We start from the raw sequence: 23,259 nt of genomic DNA on the forward strand, positions 1-23,259 counted from the left end.
GGCGAAGCTTTACCCTCTGAGCCACTAGGGAAACTACCAACCTGTTAATTTGCATTTAAATGGAGGCTGTCTTCACAGTGGGATAATCTCTTTTGTCCCCTGAGGGCTCCTACCCTGAGGTTCCAGGAGCAACCAGCCCTTAGCAGGGGAGGAGACTACTTAAAGTTGTGGTGTGGTTGGTTCCTGGAGAAGCAAAAATTCTGTGTCTTGACACCTTTCAGGTCCTCTTTGAGGGTCAGAGTACTCATACAGTTTTTGTCAGCTGAAAAAAGATGCACAACATGAGAATTGTGAGTTAAGTTTTATTGAGGCAAAATGAGGACTGCAGCCCAGGAGACAGCAGCTCAGATACTTCTGAGAGACTGCTCCAAATTGCCAGTGGGGGAAGGTCAATGTATATAATTTTTGTGAAGGATGAGTTCAGTGCAGTCAAGCTAACTTTACAAAAGATTTTCTGCTAGTCACCAGGAGCTGATGTCACCATGAAGGGATTTAGTACTTTTCTAGATGTGAGGAGATGCAAGGATTGGGATCAGTTCCTGAAAATACCAAATTATCTAAAGACCTGTTCCACCAATTTCCTTGGAGCAGAGTGCCTCACCTCCACCCTGGACTGCCTTCAGGGCATGTCAGTGGTAACAGCTGCAGCAGCACAGGGTTCAGAGACAGATGGCCTATGCCCTTGGCAATTTGTAGTTGACATTTTCTTCTGTTGAAATACTTCCCTGGTGGCTGAGACGGTAAAGCGTCTTGTCTACAATGCAGGAGACCTGGGTTTGAGCCCTGGGTTGGGAAGATCCCCTGGAGAAGGAAATGGCAATCTACTCCAGTACTATTGCCTGGAAAATCCCATGGACAGAGGAGCCTGGTAGGCTACAGTCTATAGGGTCGCAAAGAGTCGGACACGACTGAGCGACATCACTTTCACTTTCTGTTGAATCACAAACAGGGAGGATTGGTCTTTTGAGCAGAATTAAGACAAGCTGATTCTCAGAGTGAGGTAAATCAGAAAGAGAAAAACAAACATCGTGTATTAACTCATATATGAAATTTAGAAAGATGATAGTGATGAACCTATTTTCAGGGCAGCACGGGAGACATAGACATACAGAACAGACTTACAGACATGGGGTGGGATGGGAGGTGGGCAGTAGGGAAGTAGAGGGTGGGAGGAATGGAGACAATAACGTAGAAACATATACACTACCATATGTAAAATAGATAGCCGATGGGAATTTGCTGTATGATTCAGGGAATTCATACTGGGGCTCTGTAACAACCTAGAGGGGTGGGATGGGGTGGGAGGTGGTAGGGAGGTTCAAGAGAAAGGGGACATAGGTATGGTGGTGATGGTTTAGTTGCTAAGTCGTGTCCAACTCTTGAGACTCCATGGACTGTAGCCTGCCAGACTCCTCTGTCAATGGGATTCTCCAAGCAAGAATACTGGAGTGGGTTGCCATTCCCTCTGCAGGACATAGGTATGCTGTTGCTGCTGCTAAGTCGCTTCAGTCGTGTCCGACTCTGTGCGACCCCATAGACTGCAGCCCACCAGGCTTCCCTGTCCCTGGGATTCTCCAGGCAAGAACACTGGAGTGGGTTGCCATTTCCTTCTCCAAAGCATGAAAGTGAAAAGTGAAAGTGAAGTCGCTCAGTCATGTCCGACTCTTAGCAACCCAATGGACTGCAGCACACCAGGCTCCTCCATCTATGGGATTTTCAGGCAAGAGTACTGGAGTGGGGTGCCATTGCCTTCTCCCCAACATAGGTATACCTATGGCTAATTCATGTTGATGTATGGCAGAAACCAACACAATGTTGTAAACCAGTTATCCTTCAATTAAAAATAATTTTTTGAAAAAAGCTGATTCTTATCATGGTTTAACAAGAGCAAAGTAAAAGTTGGAATGGGGCACACAGCTTTTAAAAGGTCTAGAAATCAACAAATTCTGTTTTTATACTTTTCTCTGTTTCAAAACCAGTTTCTTAGAGAATGTCATTTTTGTGCATGCAGCTTTTGATGAAATCTTGTGATGCTATAGGTAACCCTTATTTTTTTGTTTTTAAAGTAGGCTCTTGTCACAGGTATATGCTACTGTTATTGAGGCTGTTTTGGCTGCCATTGCATGTTATGCTAAAACTTCCAGTCTCATAAAGGTAATTTCAATACCACATTTCTCTTTCCTTATTTTAATGTGAAACTTCTTATCCATTTGTTTTACCTTTGGACACCTTTTAATACTTAATTTTGTGTGTGAGCTTGGGCACCAGATAAAGAGATGTGTTAAGAGTACTAAGCTTGTGATGCCTGGGACCTGCTGTTGTCTTATGAATGACAGCTGATGGGCAGTTCTTTGTAGATACCTGATTGTGTTAAAAAAAATCAGTCTATAGTATATTGTTTATTTAGTAGTTGAAATTGATTTCAAAAGTTAAAAAATTAAATAAATATAGATTATTCTGCTATGACTTTTAATAAAGTTAGATCAGTTTGTTTTGAGCTACATGGTTTGATTTCCTATAATTCTTTGTTTTAAAAAATTAACTAAACACTAGAAAAGCTAACTTGCCTCTCCTTGATAGGCATATTTGTTCTTTTTCTCTGACCATTTTCTTTTTTGCTGTTTGTGGTTAACTTGCCATGCTGAGTTGGATTCTATATCTGACCCAGTAACAGATGAGATGAGTTGGCTTGATTCCTCCCATTGCCAATAGGACCTCTCCTCAAGCAAATCATTTGACATTGGAAAGGTTGTGTTGTAGATGTCAAAGAGACTGTAGCCTATTCACCAGTTCCTTGCCATCTTCCCTCCTCACTGAACTTGAATCCCCCCAGTACTTGGGATTTCTCAGCCCTTGGACTGAAAGCTTATGCAAAACAACAGGTTATTCTTTGATATCAATTCTGCACCTTTGTTTTTTAACTGATTTTTATAACTTTATTTATTTGCATGTTCTTAACATCTAGGCAAGAAATACTGAGGGGAGTGGCCAGGGAGCGGGGAGGAGAAAGCATTTTTCCAGGCCTCATAATGGCACCATCCCAGCTGATTACAGTTCACCAGATCAGGTTCCAGTGCCAACCTGCCTGAATGAAGTGTTTCCATGTGAATAGTAAGGAACTTACAGAAGCAGAAGAGATTACGAAGAGGTGGCAAGAATATACAGAAGAACTATAAAAAAAAATCTTAATGACCCAGACAACTATGGTGGTATGGTCACTTACCTATCGCCAGACATCCTGGAGTATGAAGTCAAAGGGGCCATAGGAAGCTTTACTATAAACAAAGCTAGTGTAGGTGATAGAATTCCAGCTGAGGTATTTCAAATCCTAAAAGATGATGCTGTGGAAGTGCTGCACTCAATATGCCAGCAAATTTGGAAAACTCAGCAGTGGCCACGTGACTAGAAAAGGTCAGTTTTCATTACAATCCCGAAGAAGGGCAATGCCAAAGAATGTTCAAACTTCCATGCTGTTGAGTTCATTTCTCTTGCTAGTAAGATTATGCTCAGAATCCTCAAGCCAGTCTTCAGCAGTATATGAACCAAAAACTTCCAGATGTACAAGCTGAGTTTCAAAGAGGCAGAGGAACCAGCAATCAAACTGCCAACATTCATTGGATCATAGAGAAAGCAAGTGAATTCCAGTAAAATGTCTACTTCTGCTTCATTGACCATGCTAAAGCCTTTGACTGTGTGGATCAGAGCAGACTGGAAATTCTTAAAGAGATAGGAATACCAGACCACCTTACCTGTCTCCTGAGAAACCTGTATGCACATCAAAAAGCAACAGTTAGAACCGGACATGAACAACTGACTGCCTCAAAATTGGGAAAGGATTATGACAAGGCTGTGTAGTGTCATCCTGCTTATTTTACATCCAAGCAGAGTACATCATGCAAAATGCTGGGCTGAGTAAATCACAAGCTGGAATCAAGATTTCTGGGAGAAAGATCCAATAGCCTCAGATATGCAGATGATGCCACTCTAATCGCAGAAAGTAAAGAGGAACTAAAGAGCCTCTGGATGAGGGTGAAAGAAGAGAGTGAAAAAGCTGGCTTAAAGCTCAAGATTAAAAAAACTGAGATCACAGCATCCAGTCTCATCACTGTATGCTAAATAGAAGGGGAAAAATTGGAAGCAGTGACAGATTTTATTTTCTTGGGCTCCAGAATCACTGCAGATGGTGACTGCAGCCATGAAATTAAAAGATGCTTGCTACTTGGGAGGAAAACTATGGCAGACCTAAGCTGTGGTTTTTCCAGTAGTCCTGTACGGATGTGAGAGTTGGACCATAAAGAAGGCTGAGCACCACAGTATTGATGTTTTCGAATTGTGGTGCTGGAGAAGACTCAGAGTCCCTTGGAGAGCAAGGAGATCAAACCAGTCAATCCTAAAGGAAATGAATGCTGAATATTCATTGGAAGAACTGATGCTAAATCTCCAGTACTTTGGCTACGTGATGTAAAGAGCCCACTTACTGGAAAAGACCTTGATGCTGGGAAAGATTGAAGGCACAGGAGAAGGAAATGGCAGAGGATGAGATGATTAGATAACATCACCGACTAAATGGACATGAATTTGAGTAATCTTTAGGAAATAGTGAAGGACAGGGGAGCCTGGCATGCTGTAATCCTGGGGTCAACAAAGAGTCAGACACTACTTAGCAACTGAACAACATGTGAACCCAGCCTGAACCAACCAGGTACCTATTCCCCGTAACAAGATGTTTTCACTTTAATTTAGTGATACATACAGAGTAGTCAGGCAAAGAGAATGGGCAGTGTTCTCCTGGCCAAATGTGAAAAGGGTCCTCTCCTCATAGCTGAATATACTCTTTCCTGCTGTGAAAGCTAATTGTCTCTGTTTTATTATTGGTTTTACAGGCCAAGGAGGTAGCTGAGCAGACCCTGGCATCTGGGTTAAATTCCGTTGAGTTGATGCAGTTTAAGGCAGCTCTGTGGTAAGCAGTGGCCTATATTATCAATAAAAACTTTTATTTAATGTTTGTGTTTTTAAAACTTTCTCCCATGTATTTGATATTCTTTCTCCCCTTTGAGGAATGTTCTGGTAAATCATTAGTATATGAAGGAGAGTCTTTAATGATCGGGGCTTTATTTGAGAAGCCAAGGATGAAGGAACTGTTTCAGAGTCAGACATGCTGATTAGGCTGGAATGGGAGACATATCAGTGCTAGAACAGACAGATGTGGATTCCAAGGTTAAAAAGATGAAGCTGGGGACATGAATGGTGAGGTTTAGTGGTGATGATGAGGGGCCTTGGGCACATGAAAATGGTCACTGCTTAGAAGAGAGTTGTCCTAGGCCTTATCTGCGTCTCAGATGGTAGAAACCCCTGAGCCTGGCCATGTCTCAGCGTCTAGATGATCTAGGAATTTGGCTTCCTGGATCTCTGTGTAGTCTTTGTCCATAGCTAAACCTTCAGGAACCCAGTCCACTCAACCTTCTGTCCCATATTAGGACCATTTGATGTATTTTTTGCAAAGAAGACAAAAGACACCAATATTAGAAAGTTTCTTTAAGAATATTTCTGAGGGGTGGAGGGGAAAGGTGGCTTCATGGTGGCTCAGAGGTAAATTAATCTGCCTGCTAGTACAGGAGACATAGGTGTGATTCTTGGCCTGGGATGATCCCACATACTTTGGAGCAATTAAGCCTGTGGGCCACAACTACTGAGCCTTTGCTTCTAGAGCCCAAGAGCCACAATTACTGAAGCCCAGGTGCCCTAGAGCCTGTTCACCACAAGAGAAGCACCTGCAATGAGAAGCCTGCACACCACAGCTAGAAAAAAATCCCACGAAGCAACGAAGATCCGGAACAGCCAAAAATAAAATAGCTAATAGATAAAATACTTCTGGAGGGACTTAATGCAAGGGGCCTAGGTTCTATGCCTGGTCAAGAAACTAGATTCCACTTGCTGCAACAAAGATGGAAGATTCCATGTGCTGCAGCTAAGTACAGCCAAGCAAATAAATATTTTTAATAAAGAACACTTCTGGGATGTGCCCTGTGATACCTCGGCTCCATGCCCCACATTTTCTTATATCTACAGCCCTAGGTAGTGAGAAGGAACATTTAGAAAACTAAGTCAGTTAATAAACTAACAAGAATTCTTTTGCTATAGCTCCAGGAGTGAGGGGGAATGAGCCAGAACTCTTTGACACAAAGCTTTTGGCTTGCTTAAGATTTCCTGTCCTTTTTTCTGGGTTTTGTGGCTCATATCTCTGGCCATAAGAGAAGGCTAGAGGAAGTTTGGTTTCTTAAGGCTGTGTGCTGACCTGTACTATCTGTTCCTGACAGACTTGAGTTTAAGGAAGCTCCTTTGCTTTCCAGCTGGGTGACTTGGGCAAGATAGGAAGCTCTCTGTGCATGTTTCGTCATACTCCTGCCCTGTAGTGTGATTGGAAAAGTGAATGATAGCTGCTGTCTCAGTGAGATCTCTTCTGTTACCATTGGCATGGCTGGCAGAGTCATCCATTCCTCCTGTCCTCGGGACCTTGCCTAGAACACTCTGCCTTTCTAGGGCAAGCCACCTCAATCCCATGGTCTCCTACATGGGGCTGGGGTTGGGGGGGCAGTGTCCCACCCTGGCTAGAGAAAAGAACAAGAGGAGAACACCCAGGCAATAGGAGGAATCTTCGCAAGCCAGTTCTCCACTCTAGAACTCCACTTCTCTCTCCACATGGTTGCTTCTCTCAAACTGCGTCAGATTAGCAAATTCTCCCAAGAGGAACAAGGGCAGTTAGCATATGACTGACCAGCATTTGTTACAGCGAAAAAGTAAACAATTCAATTTAGAAACTTCTTTTACAAAAAGAGTTAATGCCAAAAGGGTTATCTGGTTATTCCTCAGTTCTGAAGTCCTGACTTGATTATACAGCAGCAGTTGATTGTGGGTAGCAGTGTGGCTCTAAGCAGGGATGGCAGCTTGACTGCACAGGTGTTGAAGAGAGGAAGAGGATCAGGAGACTATGTCAGGGCCATGGGCCAGAGGCCTGGGGCACGTAGAGGTTCTCTAAGTCTGTTGTGGGCAGTAGTCACGTAGTTCTCTCCTGCTCTGTCCAAGAGTCAAGATAGTCCTGAGAATCTGCACAGAGGCAGGGCCATGACTGGAGTCAGACACTAAACCCACATTTGTTGATGGCATGAAACCCTAGGGTACGTAGGGACATAACATATCTCACTGGGGCTATGAGGGCCCAGCACAGGTGCATTGCAGTGGCAGGTGTTTAGAGAGCTTGCCACACAATGGTCGCAAAAGCAGACTGACTTTTGTTTTATTTTGTTTTGGGTCTACAGCTCCAAGATGGCTTTTCATATACATGCTGTGAATAATCAGGGAAGGTAAGTATGTGTTTATGGTGTGTCCTTATTTGGGGCAAGTTTTAAGAGCAAAATAAGAAAGGCTACCATGTAACTGCTATCATGGATGATCTTTTCACCCTTCCACACCTGGCAGTGGCACTACTCCAGGGCTGGGCTCAAAGCTGGGTATGCTCAGCTGAGACCGCTCTATCCTGACTGCTTCCCACGGAAAGACTAGAGTAGGGTCGGGGGTGGATCTGATTCTGTCTGAGTGGAATTTTGCATACATGCAACCCAGTGTTTTGAAAAAGCTCAAAAGAGATCTAAGTGTGTGAATTGCTTGCAAGTTGAAAAATAGAGAACATTGTAAATCTAATACATGTCTTTCCCATCAATTTCCTTTTCTAGAATCGTGCCTCTGGACAGTGAAGATAGCTTATACTTTGTGAAAACGGTAAGCAGAGCTGTTAAAGGTCAAGTGGCAAGGAATGGCCTATAAAGGACATCTACAAGGGGTGAGGTAGGAGTAGGTGAGGGTCTTAGGTAGCCCCCTGGAGAAAGCTAATTGTCTTCAGTATTCTTCCAGCTGCAGCAGTGGTGAACCTGTGCTTTCTGAGGGTGCCAGGCAGCTGTACCAGGCTCACCACATCCACATGTCTGTGTCTAGGCACCTCTCGGTATAATCTTAGCTGGAGGGGAGGGAGAGGGGGTACCAGGAGGTGGTTAATATCTCTTCCTAAGGTTCAGAATGCTTCTTTCAAGTGGCTGAAATTTCTCTGACCTCACGTGGAAATGGGAGCTGAGGACAAGCCTACCTCAGCACAGACCAGGTTTTCACTGGCTTCTCTATGTTCCAAGGCCTGTGTTGATGCCCTTATTTAAGAGGAGCTTGTGGAAATTAAAAAAAAAAACTACATTAAAAAAAAAAATACAGGTGAAATGGGATAGTCAGAGCAGAGCTTTCTGACCTCTCTACTGATGGGCCAGGGGAATGGGTTTAGAGATACAGAAATATTGGTCCTTGGGGTGGTCTTCAGCAGCCAGAGTTTCTAGACCAGCTGCTCCCAACCACATCTGAATCCTCTGTGCATCCCGCCCCAGTGCATCCTGATACAAAGAAAATTGGCAAGCAGTGCATAAGAGGATGGCTGATATCCAGCCAAGACTCTGGTTGCAGTGTATGTGGGTACAAGTTATATCTTATGTCCATTCTGTGGCTCCTGCCTGAACTTCATTTCAGTGAGATTTTGATCATGGGGAACTGGGTGCACAGGGGTAGATGACTTGGAGAAAATGCATGCCCATTGCCATCATCAGTGGACAAGCAGTAGTGTTATCTACAGAGAGTAGTACAATATGAGTAATTTTTTAAGGTTGTGAGTAGTTTCTGTTTTTATAATGTACCTGCTCCCTGTCTGTGTCAGCATTTTGTGTTGTTGTCCTTTTAGAACTAATTGAGACTTTTTTGTAACATCAAGACTGGAAAATGAATACTTTCTGATGCTTAGGTAGATATTACTTTGTCTCCTTGCTAGACTTTAGATTTCCTTACTTGTCTTCTTAGACTCTTTTGCAGTGCTCTGGAAGGTGTTTTGCACTGGAGTAGGTGATTAGGAGTCCAGTACTGTGTTAAGTACGCATTCAGAAGCAGCTAATGAAATAGGAAAGAAAAAATAGGATGTTGGTGCTTTCTGTCCAAATTCTGTCCTCCGTTCCAGGCAGAGATGAAGTTCTGCCTCTTCGTTTAAGCCTGCCCTACTGATTTCTCCCTACAAGTACTGTATTCTTAGAGTACTCAAAGGTTATACTACATAAATTAGGGGGTAATTCTATAGTGTGTCATGTGTTGACTTACGTGTAGGAATGCTCTTATCTCTCTAACTTTACATTATAGGTTTCCTGAGGATAGGAACCATGTTTCATATTTTTTCTGTCCCCTTGCCACATAGGGAAGTACAGAGCAAGTGCCTAAAAAATCTACCTATATTCTTTTTAATGTCCTCTTTCCCCTTTCTGAACACCAGAGGCCAAATAAGAAAGTGGGGATTAGGAGCTACAAGATTTGTCTTTCTAATTGACTTGGGAACCGAATTGATCATTGTCACGTAAGAGGAACCATGTAGCCCAGGATGGTTCTTTGTCTTCAGATACTCAAAATTCTTTGGAACAAATTTAAATAAACCTTGGCTCAGACAGTAAAACGTCTGCCTGCAATGCGAGAGACCCAGGTTCAATCCCTGAGTCGGGAAGATCCTCTGGAGAAGAAAATGGCAACCCACTCCAGTACTCTTGGCTTGAAAATTCTGTGGACAGAGGAGCCTGGTAGGCTATAGTCCATGGGGTCACAAAGAGTCAGACACGACTGAGCGACTTCACTTAACTTCTAGTTGTTATGCCTAATAAGAAAGTTAATAAAAATATAAAACCTACCTGTCAGTTTTATGTATTTCTTTATCATGACAACATGGATGAATAAGGACTTCATGGGTTTTTTTTTCCCTTTCAACTCTTCTGCCACTTTTTTTTTTTTTTTTTCAGAATCTGTCAGTCCCTTCTGTAGGCCAAGGTCTTTTGTCTCTGTCCTAAGGCTAGAGCAGGGTCCCACACAAGGACATCAAGATATGAAAATGAACTCTAGTTTCAGGAGCTATGTACCTGGTCATTCAGCAGTGTCAGGCCAGGAGGGGCAGGAACCTGGGAGTGCTTATCATGTAACTTATTTCGTATCCCTCACCAGATTTTCACAGTCATCTCAGACTCCAGCTCATCTCAGACTTCAGCTCTGGCTTATACCATTTTCTGCATTTCCTCTGCTAGATTGTCCTCAGAATTATTTTATTTTCACTAGTTTTTAACTAAATTAGAACCTTCTTACCAGCCATTCAGGAGCTTTCTCTGAGTTGCTCCAGTTTTTTTTTTCCCTGACCTATGTAAGACTCTTTATTTTTATTTGTCTTGGCTATAAAAGCTTGAACAGCTTTCTTTTGATTTTTTGGTCCTGAAAGGAGTGTTTGTATGTTTTGACATGTAGCCAAAAATATCTGTGAAAACCTGTATCTTACTTTCCAGATTTGTTCAGAACTTGAGCCCAAACCAAAGAAGGAATGCATGACCATGTGGACATAGTAGAATGTGACAGTCAGTTAAGAAGGGCTGTTACATTGCTTTTCAGGCAGGAAAGCAATTTGAGGGAATTTACAGAAACATGAAGATATTCTTCTTCTAGCCCAAGTGTGCCTCTGACCTAGGAGCAATCGCAAGGAAGCCTAGGTGATCCTGAAGTCATCTCCCAATTTGAGATGCATCTCAAGATAACTTGAGTTTTCCTTAGAAATTCTCAAGTATTTTTTTGCCATGTGGCTTAGTATTTTGTGGTCTGTTTCTTGTGGATCTTTCCCTGAATGTTTAGGACTGACAACTGGTCTAACTCTGGTTTCTCATTTGATACAGGCTTGTATGGCCATCTATGACATTCCTGACTTGCTGGGAGGAAGGGGGTGCTTAGGATCTGTGGTGTTCTCAGAATCATTTTTGACATCTCAGATCTTGGTTAAAGAAAAAGGTAGGTGTATGTCATCTTTGGAAAGCGAAACTTGAACTTGCTTTTATATGTCTGTGGGTGTGTGTGTGTATGTATATATATATTTGGCAAAATAAACCATAGTCTAAATCAAAAGACCAGGAATAAACTGGTGAAAATATTAGAATACTTACAATAAACAAAGGGTGTATTTCCTAATTTATGAAGAGTTTTTACAAACTGATATGAAAAAAACAAGCTACCCAATGGTAAATGGGCAAAAAATATGAGCAGGCAGTTCACCCGAGTGTAAAATAAAACAAATTTTAAAATAGTATATATTTTTTTAATGTTTATACACACACATGTACATAAGTGACCTCTGAACACAGGTTTAAACTACACAGAGTTTTTTCAGTAAGTATATACTACAGAACTATATATTCCATGGTTGGTTGAATTCATGGATGTGGAACTGTGGATATGGAGGGCCGACTGTATAGTTACTCATGGATTTTCAACTGTGTAGAAGGTCAGCACTACTAGCCCCCACATTGTTCTAGGGTCCACTGTGTGTGTATGAATATGGATATGTACAGCCTTACTAGTAGTCAGGAAAAACAATTTGAAGCAATAGTTAGATCCAGTTTTTTTATCCATTATGGTAGCAAAAAATTCTAGAGAATGATAATATCCAGTGCTTGATGACCTTGATAATTTTTGTTTGTTTTTTTAATATAAACACCTGTACTACCTTGACAAAAATTAAAAGCATAGATTGAAAAGGACTCTGTATTTAAATATGTATTTCTATTTGTCTTAAAAAGAATAATCACATGAGGAAGCCTTTCTCCATCCCCTCATTAGGCTCTTGTCCCCAGAGGAGGAATTCATTTTCTGAAGGCATCAGACTTTGTATCCTAATAAGAGGAGCTCTCACTCTTGAGGATGGGAAGCAGTCAGGGGTCTGCAAGGTGGGCTCTGGTGGTGGGCAGTAACCGACATGTCTGTGGTCTTCCTGCAGATGGCACTGTTATGACAGAAACCAGCTTTATAATCCTGACAGCTGCTATACCCAGATTCTGCTCCTGGCTGGTTAGTGTCATTCATCAGGTGAAAATGGAGATAAACGTGGAGAAACTGGGGAGAACGTTTAAGGACGAGTCTCTGGTGGGATGTCAGATCCTGACCTAACCACTGTTCAGATAGAAGTTTTTATCTCTGCTCTTTTTCTTTATACAAACGAATCTAATTTCATTAACTTGTAATCTGGGGAAAGTTCCAAAAGAAAGTAAATTATCTGGGTCCCTGTTAAATTGTCAAGGGAAGAAGTTAATATCCTCATTTTACAGGTGAGGAGCCTGAGGTTTAGAAATTTCCCAACCTGTCCAGGGTCACACAGGAAGTGAAAAGTGGATCATGTGCTCCCTTTTCTGTCAGAATTGTTGCTGCTGAGTTTTTACAACCATGTCTGTACATGTGGAAAGGTCCCATCTTCATCTGTGGGACTTGGTCTGAATCTCTGGTGCCTTGGGACACAAAGTACTAGTAATGGTCTAAGTACCTATTTCAGAATTTGTTTATATTCTGTTTCTACAATTCTAAACTGAATAAAGACAAGCAAAAGTCATCCTCTAATGTGAACATGTTTAAATGAGAACACACTCAAAATATTTTAGTATGTTCTCTTTCCTTCATCCCTAAAATTAGTTTTCTCCAAAATGAAATTTAAGTGGAGACTAACATACTCTCTGCACATAATGTAGGCTCATTTAGTTGGACTTCATGTCCCTGTGAGGGAGCCTACCATGGCCTGTGCTCTGCACTTGGTATCCAGCAACCATGTCTGCCAGCCATCAGGGCCTGAGAACCCTGGATTTGACAGAGACTGCTCTCTTAGAAATATGTGAACACAGGGGGAGACCTAGCAGAGTTTATGCCCTTGAAGCAGTGAATTGAAAATCTGTACTCCTTTTGGACACAGGTAGAAGATATTGAAGTAAAATTGTCTGAGAAAACCCAGCAGTCAGTTCTGGTAAGCAGCCTTCTTAATGTTACCAAGATGAAATGTAAACAGTTTATAAAAACAATTCAACATATTTGATCTTACTGCTAATCTAAGAGTTCTGTACCTCCTTGTCTCAATTCCTGTTTGTATTCTTCCCCTTCAGAGCAGAGCTCTAGAAATAACCATGTGTGGAGTACACAAGAGGGATTCTTACTGCCATTTAAACCTTTTGGTGTTTTTTGAAAATCTCTCAGTACTTTTAGAAGCAGTTCTCAAATTCGAGACATATAGAACTGAAGGTCAAGGCTTTAGGCCAAGGAGAAGCCACCTCTGTTATCAGAGGGTATAAATTTACTGGAATATGGACAAGCATTGCAGACCATGGTGCCTAGACTGAGAGGACCTTAACATTCTTCTTCTCAGCATAAGTCACAGGTGCCAATAATATGGCAAAGAGCCAAGAATTGCCAAGAACTGGAAGAGAAGTTGAGTATATCTAAGGCTGACTTAGCAGCTTTTGTAGACATACAAACTTGGACAGAACTTTTGATTCTGTGAATGTTTATGCTGTAAATCACCTGCTCTTTGTGTTTGTTTTTTCAAGGGAGATGAGTGTTTCCTGGGTACTTTTCTAACTAGAGGAGAAGGAGCATACCTTTATTCTAGTAATTCACAATCTTGGCCTGAAGAAGGTGAGCAGCTCTGACTTTTCTGTTTTTGACTCTGTCTGGGTCCCTCTTTCACAGGTTTTGAGATGAATGTTGTAATTCATGATACATGGGATATTTGAAAAAACTTTTGAGTGTAGAAGTGTTTTCCCACAGCTTTTCTCTTTTGATCTGTCCATTTTCCAGATGAGACTTGTGCTAGAAAGGACTGCCACTAGAACTGCACTGGTCCTCTTGTTGCTTGCTGCCTGAGGATTGCTCTCAGGATGGGCTAGAGCAGCAGCATGTCCAGAAATAGGTTCTGTTGGGCCAAAACAAAATCTGGATTAGTTTTTTACATCTGTGTAACATCACCACAAATTTCATAGCTTAAAACAACATGCATTTATTATCTCACAGTTCTATGAGTCAGAAGTCCAGGCAAATTTTACGAGATTTATGTGTAGGGTTTCATAATACTGAAGTCAAGGCATCAGCCAGGCTTATCTCTGGAGTCTCTGAGAAAGAACCTGCTCCCAGGCTCATCCGGGTTGTTTGCAGAGTCCATTTCCTTCAGACCAGAGAACTAAGGTTCCTTTTTTTGTTGCTGGCTATCAGCTGGAAGCAGTCTTAGCTCCTCCTTCCAGAGGTCCTTGCCTTGTGACCCTCTCCATCTCAGCAACAAAGAACCTCCGTCGTGTTGAATCTCTCTCACACTGCTAATCTCTCTGACCTCCTCTTCTACCACCCAGAGAAAACTCTGCTTATAAAGGGCTCATGTGATTGGAGAAGACCCAATCAGATAATCTCCCCAGAATGTTGTACGAACACTGGAGTAACCTAAGAAGCTGAAGGTCATGGGGGCTGTCTTAAATTTCTGCCTACCATAGTATGCCCTCTGACCCCAACAGTTCTCACATGAAAGATATAATCAACCCCATCCAAGAGCCTCATTCCATTATGGCAACAATTCAAAGTCTTAACTCTCACCAGCTGAAAAATCCAAAATCTCATCATCAAGATTATCTAAATCAGCTGTAGGTGAGGCTCTGGCTTGTAATTCATAAAGTACAGCTCCTGAACACGATTCCTTTCCATCTGTGGACCTGTGAAATTAGAGGCTTTTTATCTTCCCTAGCCCTCCCAGTGTACAAGGTAGGAGTGGCATAGGGTATAGACATTTATATTAAAAAGGAGTCCCAAGCCCAAGACAACTTTGAAATTAAGCTAGGCAAACTCCAGCTCCTGGATTAGGTTTCAAGGCCTGGGAATAGTCCTCCAAGACCCTTAGCTCTGCCCTCTGGGTTCTTTGTTCTACTTGTTAAACTCTTGGTTCTGCCTCCTGGGTTCGTGACTCTGCCCTCTTGATTTGTGACTATACCTGTGTCATCCTTCCTTTTCATGAATGTGGCACTTTGTAGCTTATTATTAGTTTTTCAGCCTGCTTCTTGCCTCTAAAATTTTGGGGGTCCAACAGTCTCCTTTCATTTTCTGTTCTCTCTATCCCCTGCAATCCAAACTGGCAGTATTTCTGCTGATGTAAAGTTCCCAAGAACTCTGTGGATCTTTCATGGATTTCCTGGGATTCATTCCATACTCCTTTTGGTCTCCTCAAAATAACGTATTCTTATGAGTCCTATTCTTTCCATGTTAGATAAGCCTTTTTTGTTCCACAAATTCCTCATCCTTTACTAAGCAGATTCTCTCTCTGGATAATTTGTTCTTCTTGAAAATATTCTTTCTGGTGGCAAGTTGCTCTCCATGTTCTCAGATCACTGGTTAAACTTTTGCTTCTCCATTGTCATAGAAGACAAAACACAAGGAGTTCTGGTTTTTGATCTACAAAATGCCAGGTAGCATTCATTATCATGACTGTGCTGTGGCCCCTGCATTTCTGCCTCTCCAGATCCTTCCAGACCAGGAAGTTAGGAACATTTGCTGAGAACAAGAGTGTGTGTGACAGTACTCCCAGCCTTGAGGCAGAATTGCATAATGTTTTAAAATCAGCTTGTAGACACAACACAGAGACAGTTATACTCTGTCATAGTTGAGCCAGTTATAATATTTAGTAAGGATATTTGCCAAAATTAGTTTTCACCTTCTTAGCAAAGGGCCTTGTTAAAAAAATAATCTTATACTGTATTGAGTTATCCAGCAAGATTCAGTCTATCCTGAGGTCTCTGTTGTTGTTCAGTCACTAAATCATGTCCGACTCTTTGCCACCCCATGGACTATAGCATGCCAGGCTCCCCTGTCCTCCACTGTCTCCTGGAATTTGCTCAAGTTTATGTCCACTGAGTCAGTGATACTATCTCTTCCTCTGCTGCCCTCTTCTTTTACCTTCAATCTTTCCCAGCATCAGGGTCTTTTCCAATGAGTCGGCTTTTTGCATCAGGTAGACAAAAGTATTGGAGCTTTAACTTTAGCATCAGTCTTTCCAATGAACATTCAGGGTGAATTTTCTTTAGGATTGACTGGTTTGATCTCCTTGTAGTCCAGGGGACTCTCGAGTCTTCTCCAGCACCACTGTTCAAGAGCATCAATTCTTCGGCACTCAGCCTTCTTTTTTGGAGAAGGGGATGGCAATCCACTCCAGTATTCTTGCCTGGAGAATCCCATGGACAGAGGAGCCTGGCAGGCTACAGTCCATGGGGTCACAAAGAGTTGGACACGACTGAGTGACTAAGCAGCAGCCTTCTTTATGGTCCAGCTCTCACTTCCATACATGACTACTGGAAAAACCATAGCTTTGACTATACAGGACTTTTGTTGATTTGCCTTTGAACTGATTCCCAGTTGATTCTGAAGAATGACATGCCAGCAGCCCAGACCAGTGCCTTTTCTCTGGCTTTGAAGCCTTGGGACTAAAAATTAAATCAGGTGGAAGTCACAGGCTCACTTACAAGTAATTTAAAAATGGCAGAGCAGAAGGACACGTGCTCATCTTCTGCGAGAACTCCAAAATTGCAACTCACTGCTGACCTACCATCCACAGGAGAATGTTGGATACCACCAAAAAAAGATACCACATGTCGAAGGGCAAAGGAGAAGATCCAACAAGATGGTAGGAGGGGCTAAAGCACATTTAGAATCAAACCCAATACCTGCCAGAGATGCTCGGAGGCCTCAAACAAAACTTTGTGTGCACCAGGACCCAGAGGCCCCACAGAGACTGAGCCAGACCTGCCTTTCAGTGTTTGAGTGTCTTCTGCCAAGGCATGGGTCAGCAGTGGTCTGCCACAGGGACAGGGACTCTGGCTGCAGCAGACCTGGGACATGTGGTATGTGGCCTAAGCCCTCTTAGAGGAGGTTACCATTAGCCCCACCATAGAGCCACTGAGCAGACGACCCACAAACTGCAGTACTGTTACACCAAAGAAATTCTCGCAGTGTTAAAAAAATTGTAGGACCCACAACAGATATCCCAACCTGGGGATCTGGCAAAGGAACTGAGAATCCCCAGGGAATTTGACTTCGAAAGCCAGTGGAATTTAATTACAGAACTTCCACAGGACTGGGGAAACGGACTCGTGGAGGGCACATACAAAACCATGTGTGCACCAAGACCCAGGAGAAAGGAGCAGTGACCCCACAAGAGACTGAGCCAGACTTGGCTGTGAGCGTCTAGGAGTCTCTGGTTGGAGGTGTGGGCTAACAGTGGCATGCTGCGGGGTCAGGGGCACTGAATACAACATTGCAGGCAGAAGTCTTTTGGAAGGAGGTCGCCATTACCACCATTACCCCTACCATAGTTTGGCCTCAACCAAACAACAAGGAGGGAACACAGCCCCACCGATCAATAGAAAATTGGATTGAAGATTTACCGAGCATGGGCCCACCCATCAGAACAAGACCCAGATTCCCCCACATCAGTCTCTCCATTCAGGAAGCTTCCACTAGCCTCTTATCCTTATCCATCAGAGGGCAGACCAGAATGAAAACCATAGTCATACAAAACTAACCAAACTGATCACATGAGTTACAGCTTTATCTAACTCTGTGAAACTATGAGCCATTGCTATGTAGGGCCACCCAAGATGGATGGGTCATGGTGGAGAGTTCTGACAAAACTCTCCAGTGGTCCACTGGAGAAGGGAATGGCAAACTACTTCAGTATTCTTGCCTTGAGAACCCCATGAACAGTATGAAAAAGCAAAAAGATAGGACACTGAAAAACAAGCTCCCCAGGTCGGTAGGTGCCCAATATGCTACTGAAAAAGAGTGGAGAAATAAGAAAGAGTGAAAAGATGGAGCCAAAGTGAAAACAGTGCCCAGTTGTCGATGTGACTGGTGATGGAAGTCAAGTCTGATGCTGTAAAGAACAATATTGCATAGGAACCTGGAATGTTAAGTCCACAAATCAAGGTAAACTGTGTGGATCACAAAAAATTTGTGGATCACTAAAAAACTGTGGAAAATTCTTCAAGAGATGGGAATACCAGACCAACTTACCTGACTCCTGAGAAACCTGTTTGTAGGTCAGGAAGCAACTGTTAGAACTGGACATGGAATAACGGACAGGTTCCAGATTGGGAAAGGAGTACGTCACGCCTGTATATTGTCACCTTGCTTTTCTGACTTATATGCTGAGTGTATCATGTGAAATACCAGGCTGGATGAAGCACAGCTGGAATCAAGATTGCCAGAAGAAATATCAATAACCTCAGATATGCAGATGACAGCATTCTTATGGAAGAAAGCGAAGAGGAACTAAATAGCCTCTAGATGAAAGTGAAACAGGAGAGTGAAAAAGCTGATTTAAAACGCAACATGCAAAAAAACTTAAGATCATGGCATCTAGTCCCATCACTTCATGGGAAATAGATGGGGAAACAGTGAGAGACTTTATTTTCTTGGACTCCAAAATCACTGCAGATGGTGACTGCAGCTATGAAATTGAAAGACGCTTGCTCCTTGGAAGAAAAGCTATGACCAACCTAGACAGCATATTAAAAAGCAGAAACATCACTTTACCAATCAAGGTCTGTATAATCAAAGGTATGGTCTTCTAGCAGTTATGTGTATATGTGATAGTTGGACTGTAAAGAAAGCTGAGCGCCAAAGAATTGGTGCTTTTTAACTGTGGTGTTGGAGAAGACCCTTGAGAGTCCCTTGGACAGCAAACAGATCAAACTAGTCAATCCTAAAGAAAATTAACGCTTAATATTCATTGGAAGAACTGATGCGGAAGTTGAAGCTCCAGTTCTTTGGCCACTTGATGTGAAGAGCTGACTCATTGGAAAAGACCGTGATGCTGGGAAAGATTGAGGGTACGAGGAGAAGGGGGTGACAGAGGATAAGATGTTTGGATGGCATCACTGACTCAATGGACATGAGTTTGAGCAAATTCTGGGAAATAGTGCAGGACAGGGAAGCCTGGCGTGCTGTAGTATATGGGAGAGCAAAGAGTCGAACACAACTTAGCAACTGGACAACAACAACTAGGTTTGTCATAGCTTTCCTTCAAGGAACAAGCGTCTACACAAGAATAAAGCACACAAACCGGGAATTTCTCGAACCTTGTTAGTCACACACCTGAGAGCTTAGATTTCACACTTTCTTAGTTTCTGAGAAAAATGTAGTTTGAATTAGGAGATGGTTTTCTGAGGCCAGAAGTTTCAATATGAGCAGAGAATTTAAATAGAAGTACCCTCTGGCTGGGGCTTTCCTGGTGGCTCAGAGGTAAAAGCGTCTGCCTGGAATGCATGAGACCCGGGTTTGATCCCTGGATCGGGAAAATCCCCTGGAGAAGGAAATGGCAACCCACTCCAGTACTCTTGCCTGGAGAATCCCATGGAGGGAGGAGCCTGGTGGGCTACAGTCCATGGGGTCGCAAAGAGTCAGACACGATTGAGCGAATTCACTTCACTTCACTTCACCCTCTGGCTGTGTGTTAAGCATTTTACCACTTAAAGGCTCAGGTCAGTTTTATAGGACTTGAAGTTTATAATTCTTTGGGACTCTTGTAAGGAAAGTAACACATATAAAATAGGTCTCTTCTCTGGGCCTTGGAAGGGGGCTTAAGCAGGTGAGGGGTCCTGAAGTTTAAATATCATTTAAAAAGTCACCATTATGCTTTTTTTGATTGATCTTCATATGTTGAGCCCCATAGAAGGTGAAAAAGTAGTCTGAGGTTATAGCACAAGTTAGTGATAACATCTGGAGGGTGGTCCAGGTCTTTTAATTTTTGGTCTAGGGTAGGCCCAGCGAAAAAGAATAGTACTTCCTTTACCTTGAAATGTTTCCAGCTCTGTTTAAATTTTTTCTTCCCCAGTTAGTGACTTCTGCTATCACAAGGCTTTTTGTTATGCAGCTTTCTGTTCATTCATTTCCTTTATATGCCCTTCTCTTCCCCACCCTGCTGACCTTGGTCAGGCTGGCTGCCAAATACCTAATCCTCAGGAGCCTGCTTTATTTGTTTATTAAATAATGACCTTATCAAGGGTCATTTTTTAAAGAATAATTTATTTTTGGCTGTGCTGGATCTTCTTGCTGCACAGGCTTTTCTCTAGTTGTGGTGAGTAGGGACTACTCTCTAGTTGCAGTGTGCAGGCTTCTCATTATGGTGGCTTCTCTTGTTGTGGAGCACAGGCTCTAGGGCACCTAAACTTCAGTAATTGCAGCACGTGGGCTCAGTAGTTGCGACTCATGGCCTCTAGAGCACAGGCTTAGTAGTCGTAGCGCACTGGCTTAGTTGCCCTGCAGCATGTGGGATCTTCCCAGACCAGCGATTGAACTTGTGTCTCCTGCATTGGCAGGCAGCTTCTTTACCACGGAGCTCCTGGGAATCCCAGGAGCCTGCTTTAGAGTTTACCACATACACCTATATCCCTAAACAATGTCTTATTTTTTAATTAAATACGAATTAGAATCATACTCTATCGTGTTCTTCTGGGACTTGTCTTTTTTACTGAGTATTCTGATCTTCAGATTCATCCAGATTGTTTTGTGTAGTCATATAGTTGATTCATTTTCATGATTCCATAGGATTGCTTTGTGTGAAGATATGCTGTTTATCCTTTCGACTCTTGGTGGACATTTGGGTTCTTTATAGTTTTTCACTGTTGCAGGCAGTGCTGTTGTGAGCATTCTCATATATGTCCCTTGGTGCACCTGGCGCTAGACAGTGCCTTGCAACACATCTTTCTTGCTGTATCTAAAGACGTAATTGCCATCTATTTTATTTCAGTCCCCTGACTTCCCTGATACATTTCTGGCTGGTTGTACCAACCAGCACTGAGATCTCTGGTATGTTGGTCCTCCTTTAACGTTTGCCACTGTGATTGCTTCAAGTTTTGATATCTCTTTGTGTGGAATTTTCTGTGCTTTGCCCCCAAATAAAGTCAGCCACTCTGACAAGCCTGCCTCACTCCCTCATAAGACTTCAGCACCATGGAGCTGGAAGAGAAGTAATGTGAATAGCTTCAAGCTAAAATACTCCAATTTCCACTATTTTTACCAAGTTTCAGTAGAATTCCTTAAATGCATCTCAGTTTTGTTGTATGACTTTGGTCTGTTACCGGAGTCCTTAACTCTTTGTTTTTGACAGTCAGTCCAGTTTTATGGCTGTTTCCTGGGGAGAGAATTTTCCAGACTCCTCACAGCCATTTCAAAAGTTCCAACCCCCAGGACTTCTGAAACGATGTTTTCACTTGGTAAAGAACTGTAGGTTGACCATTCCTCTCTGGGCTCTACAGATGTTGCTGTACTCTCCTGTCTTCTTGCTCACGTTATTTCTGAGCAGAAGTCTCCTGTCATTCTTATCTTTGTTCCTTTCTATATAACTCCAGCTGCTTTGAAGATTTTCTTTCTTTTTATCATAGATATTAAGCAGTTTGATCTTTATGTGACTGCTATGGTTTGTTGTTTATCGTTGGGATTTATTTAGCTTCTTGAATGAATGGATTTAGAGTTTTCTTCAGACTTGAAAATTTTTTGCTCATTATTTCTTCAGTTTTTTCCCTTTGCTTCAAGGATTCCAATTACATACAATTGGCTGCCTAAAGTTGTCTCACCACTCCCTGATTCTCTGTACAATTATTTTTAGTCTTTTTTTCTCTTTGTGTTTTATTTTGCATATTTTCTGCATATTTTGATTTACTAATCTTTTGTTCTGCATTGTTGTTATGAGTTTTTAAAATTATCATTTGTTAATTGGAACACAGGGTGCTGGATGGTGAGCCAGTTCCAGCAAAAGACCACTAAAGAAATTGGAATAGAGAAGCGTATTATTCACAAATCCAGGAGGAAGTACATGGGATGCGCTGATGGGTCACACAGACAAGCAGGGGAAGAAGGGTCAAAGCAAGGTTCAGGCTAGACCTGGGGTATGTGCCTTTATTTAAGTTTGTGGATGGAGTGCTTTGAGTTTCCCAGGCTAAGGCCAAACTGGCCCATTCAAACCAAAGAGAGTGGGGTTTTGGTAAGCTCCTTGGGGTTATAGAGTCAATTGACTATATAAGGGGCACACAAGGGAAAGACACTAAGGATTCGGGAAAGACTTTTGATGACAGGGGCTGCTGGCAAAGTCTTATTAGGAACTCACATTTGCTTGTGACTCTGCAGGCTGTTGTCTAGGACATGTGCTTGCATGAAGACCCTATAGTGTCAGTTTAAGGCCTGTGCAGGCCACTTGGCCATACTAAATGAAATCTGAGGCAGCAGTACCATGGATTAGCTAACCTCTCAAGAGTTCTCTCATGTCATTAGTCTTACTCAGTGTTTTTTTTTCTTCCTTAGGAAATGTATTTTTCATCTCTAGAAGTTCTATTTAGATCCTTTTTACATCTTTCATGTCTCAAGTTAGCATAGTTCTGTCTTTCCTCTAGCCTTGAACTTATGTGATACAATTATAATAATTGTTATATTTCTCTTCTAGTCTTATCATCTCGGCCTTTCTTTTTAAGCTTTGTCAGGTAGGAGGCAGAGTAGCATTTAGTTTAGAACTAATTTTACCCCAGTGCTGAGGCAAAATCCTTCTGAGAACTCTAGCTGCCATCCCTATAAAGTATGAGGTTTTCCACTGTGGCTGGTAGGAATAGGCAGAACAGTGCAAGGTATGAATTGATACTCATTATTTTACATGGGAATATCCATTTTTTCTAGCATCATTTGTTGAAAAGACTCTCCTTTTACTTTAAGTTGTCTTTGTGCCTTTGTTGAATATCAATTGACTATATATCTACTATGTTCTACAAGCCTCAGTGAATGGTTGACACTCAGACAGCATTTTCATTATTCCTGTAGCAATTTACAGATTCAGAGTATTTTTTCCATCAGACAGAGATTATTTAGCAGTGAGGAGCAGAGATGCTAATACCATTGACACATAAAGTGTGAGAATTCTGGTGACCAAGCTTTCACCTTCCTGTGATGGGAAGGCCCAGACAGGGGCCATTTGTTTCATTGTGTACCCTCTCATGTGTTCCCTTGGGCCCATATGAAGCTGTTGAAGGACACTTTAAAAGAAACTTCTCTATAGTACTGACCATGAATGAATTACACAGCATATACCTACAACATACATAATACCCATAGTTGCATGTTACCTATGGTGTGGATGATTCTCAGGAACAGGATGTTGAAAGAAGTAAGCAAGTCACAGAATAAATGTGTGCTAAGAGTCCATCCGAATGAAAGTAAAACAGACAAGACTAAGTCATATATAGTTTATAGATACACTGAAGTATGGTGAAACTGTATAGAATTTGGGATGTTGGTTCCTTCTGGGTGGAAGAGTGTGTTTGAGGAAGAACACTCAGG

The 23,259-nt window shown here is 42.2% G+C and overlaps 1 protein-coding gene across 1 annotated transcript in view; it reads left to right on the plus strand.

Annotated features, from left to right (window-relative positions):
- The window catches only part of DNAAF9 (dynein axonemal assembly factor 9), a 169,592-nt gene that overhangs the window by 87,039 nt on the left and 59,294 nt on the right, over positions 1 to 23,259 (plus strand). Inside the window, exons 14-21 of the mRNA XM_052650925.1 lie at positions 2,067 to 2,154; positions 4,884 to 4,960; positions 7,317 to 7,361; positions 7,731 to 7,776; positions 10,773 to 10,884; positions 11,867 to 11,937; positions 12,827 to 12,877; positions 13,455 to 13,542. Of these exons, the coding sequence (XP_052506885.1) occupies positions 2,067 to 2,154; positions 4,884 to 4,960; positions 7,317 to 7,361; positions 7,731 to 7,776; positions 10,773 to 10,884; positions 11,867 to 11,937; positions 12,827 to 12,877; positions 13,455 to 13,542 (578 nt within the window). The remainder of the gene's footprint in view (positions 1 to 2,066; positions 2,155 to 4,883; positions 4,961 to 7,316; positions 7,362 to 7,730; positions 7,777 to 10,772; positions 10,885 to 11,866; positions 11,938 to 12,826; positions 12,878 to 13,454; positions 13,543 to 23,259) is intronic.

The sequence above is a fragment of the Budorcas taxicolor genome, chromosome 13, assembly GCF_023091745.1.
Source record: "Budorcas taxicolor isolate Tak-1 chromosome 13, Takin1.1, whole genome shotgun sequence".
Classification (NCBI taxonomy): Eukaryota; Metazoa; Chordata; class Mammalia; order Artiodactyla; family Bovidae; genus Budorcas; species Budorcas taxicolor.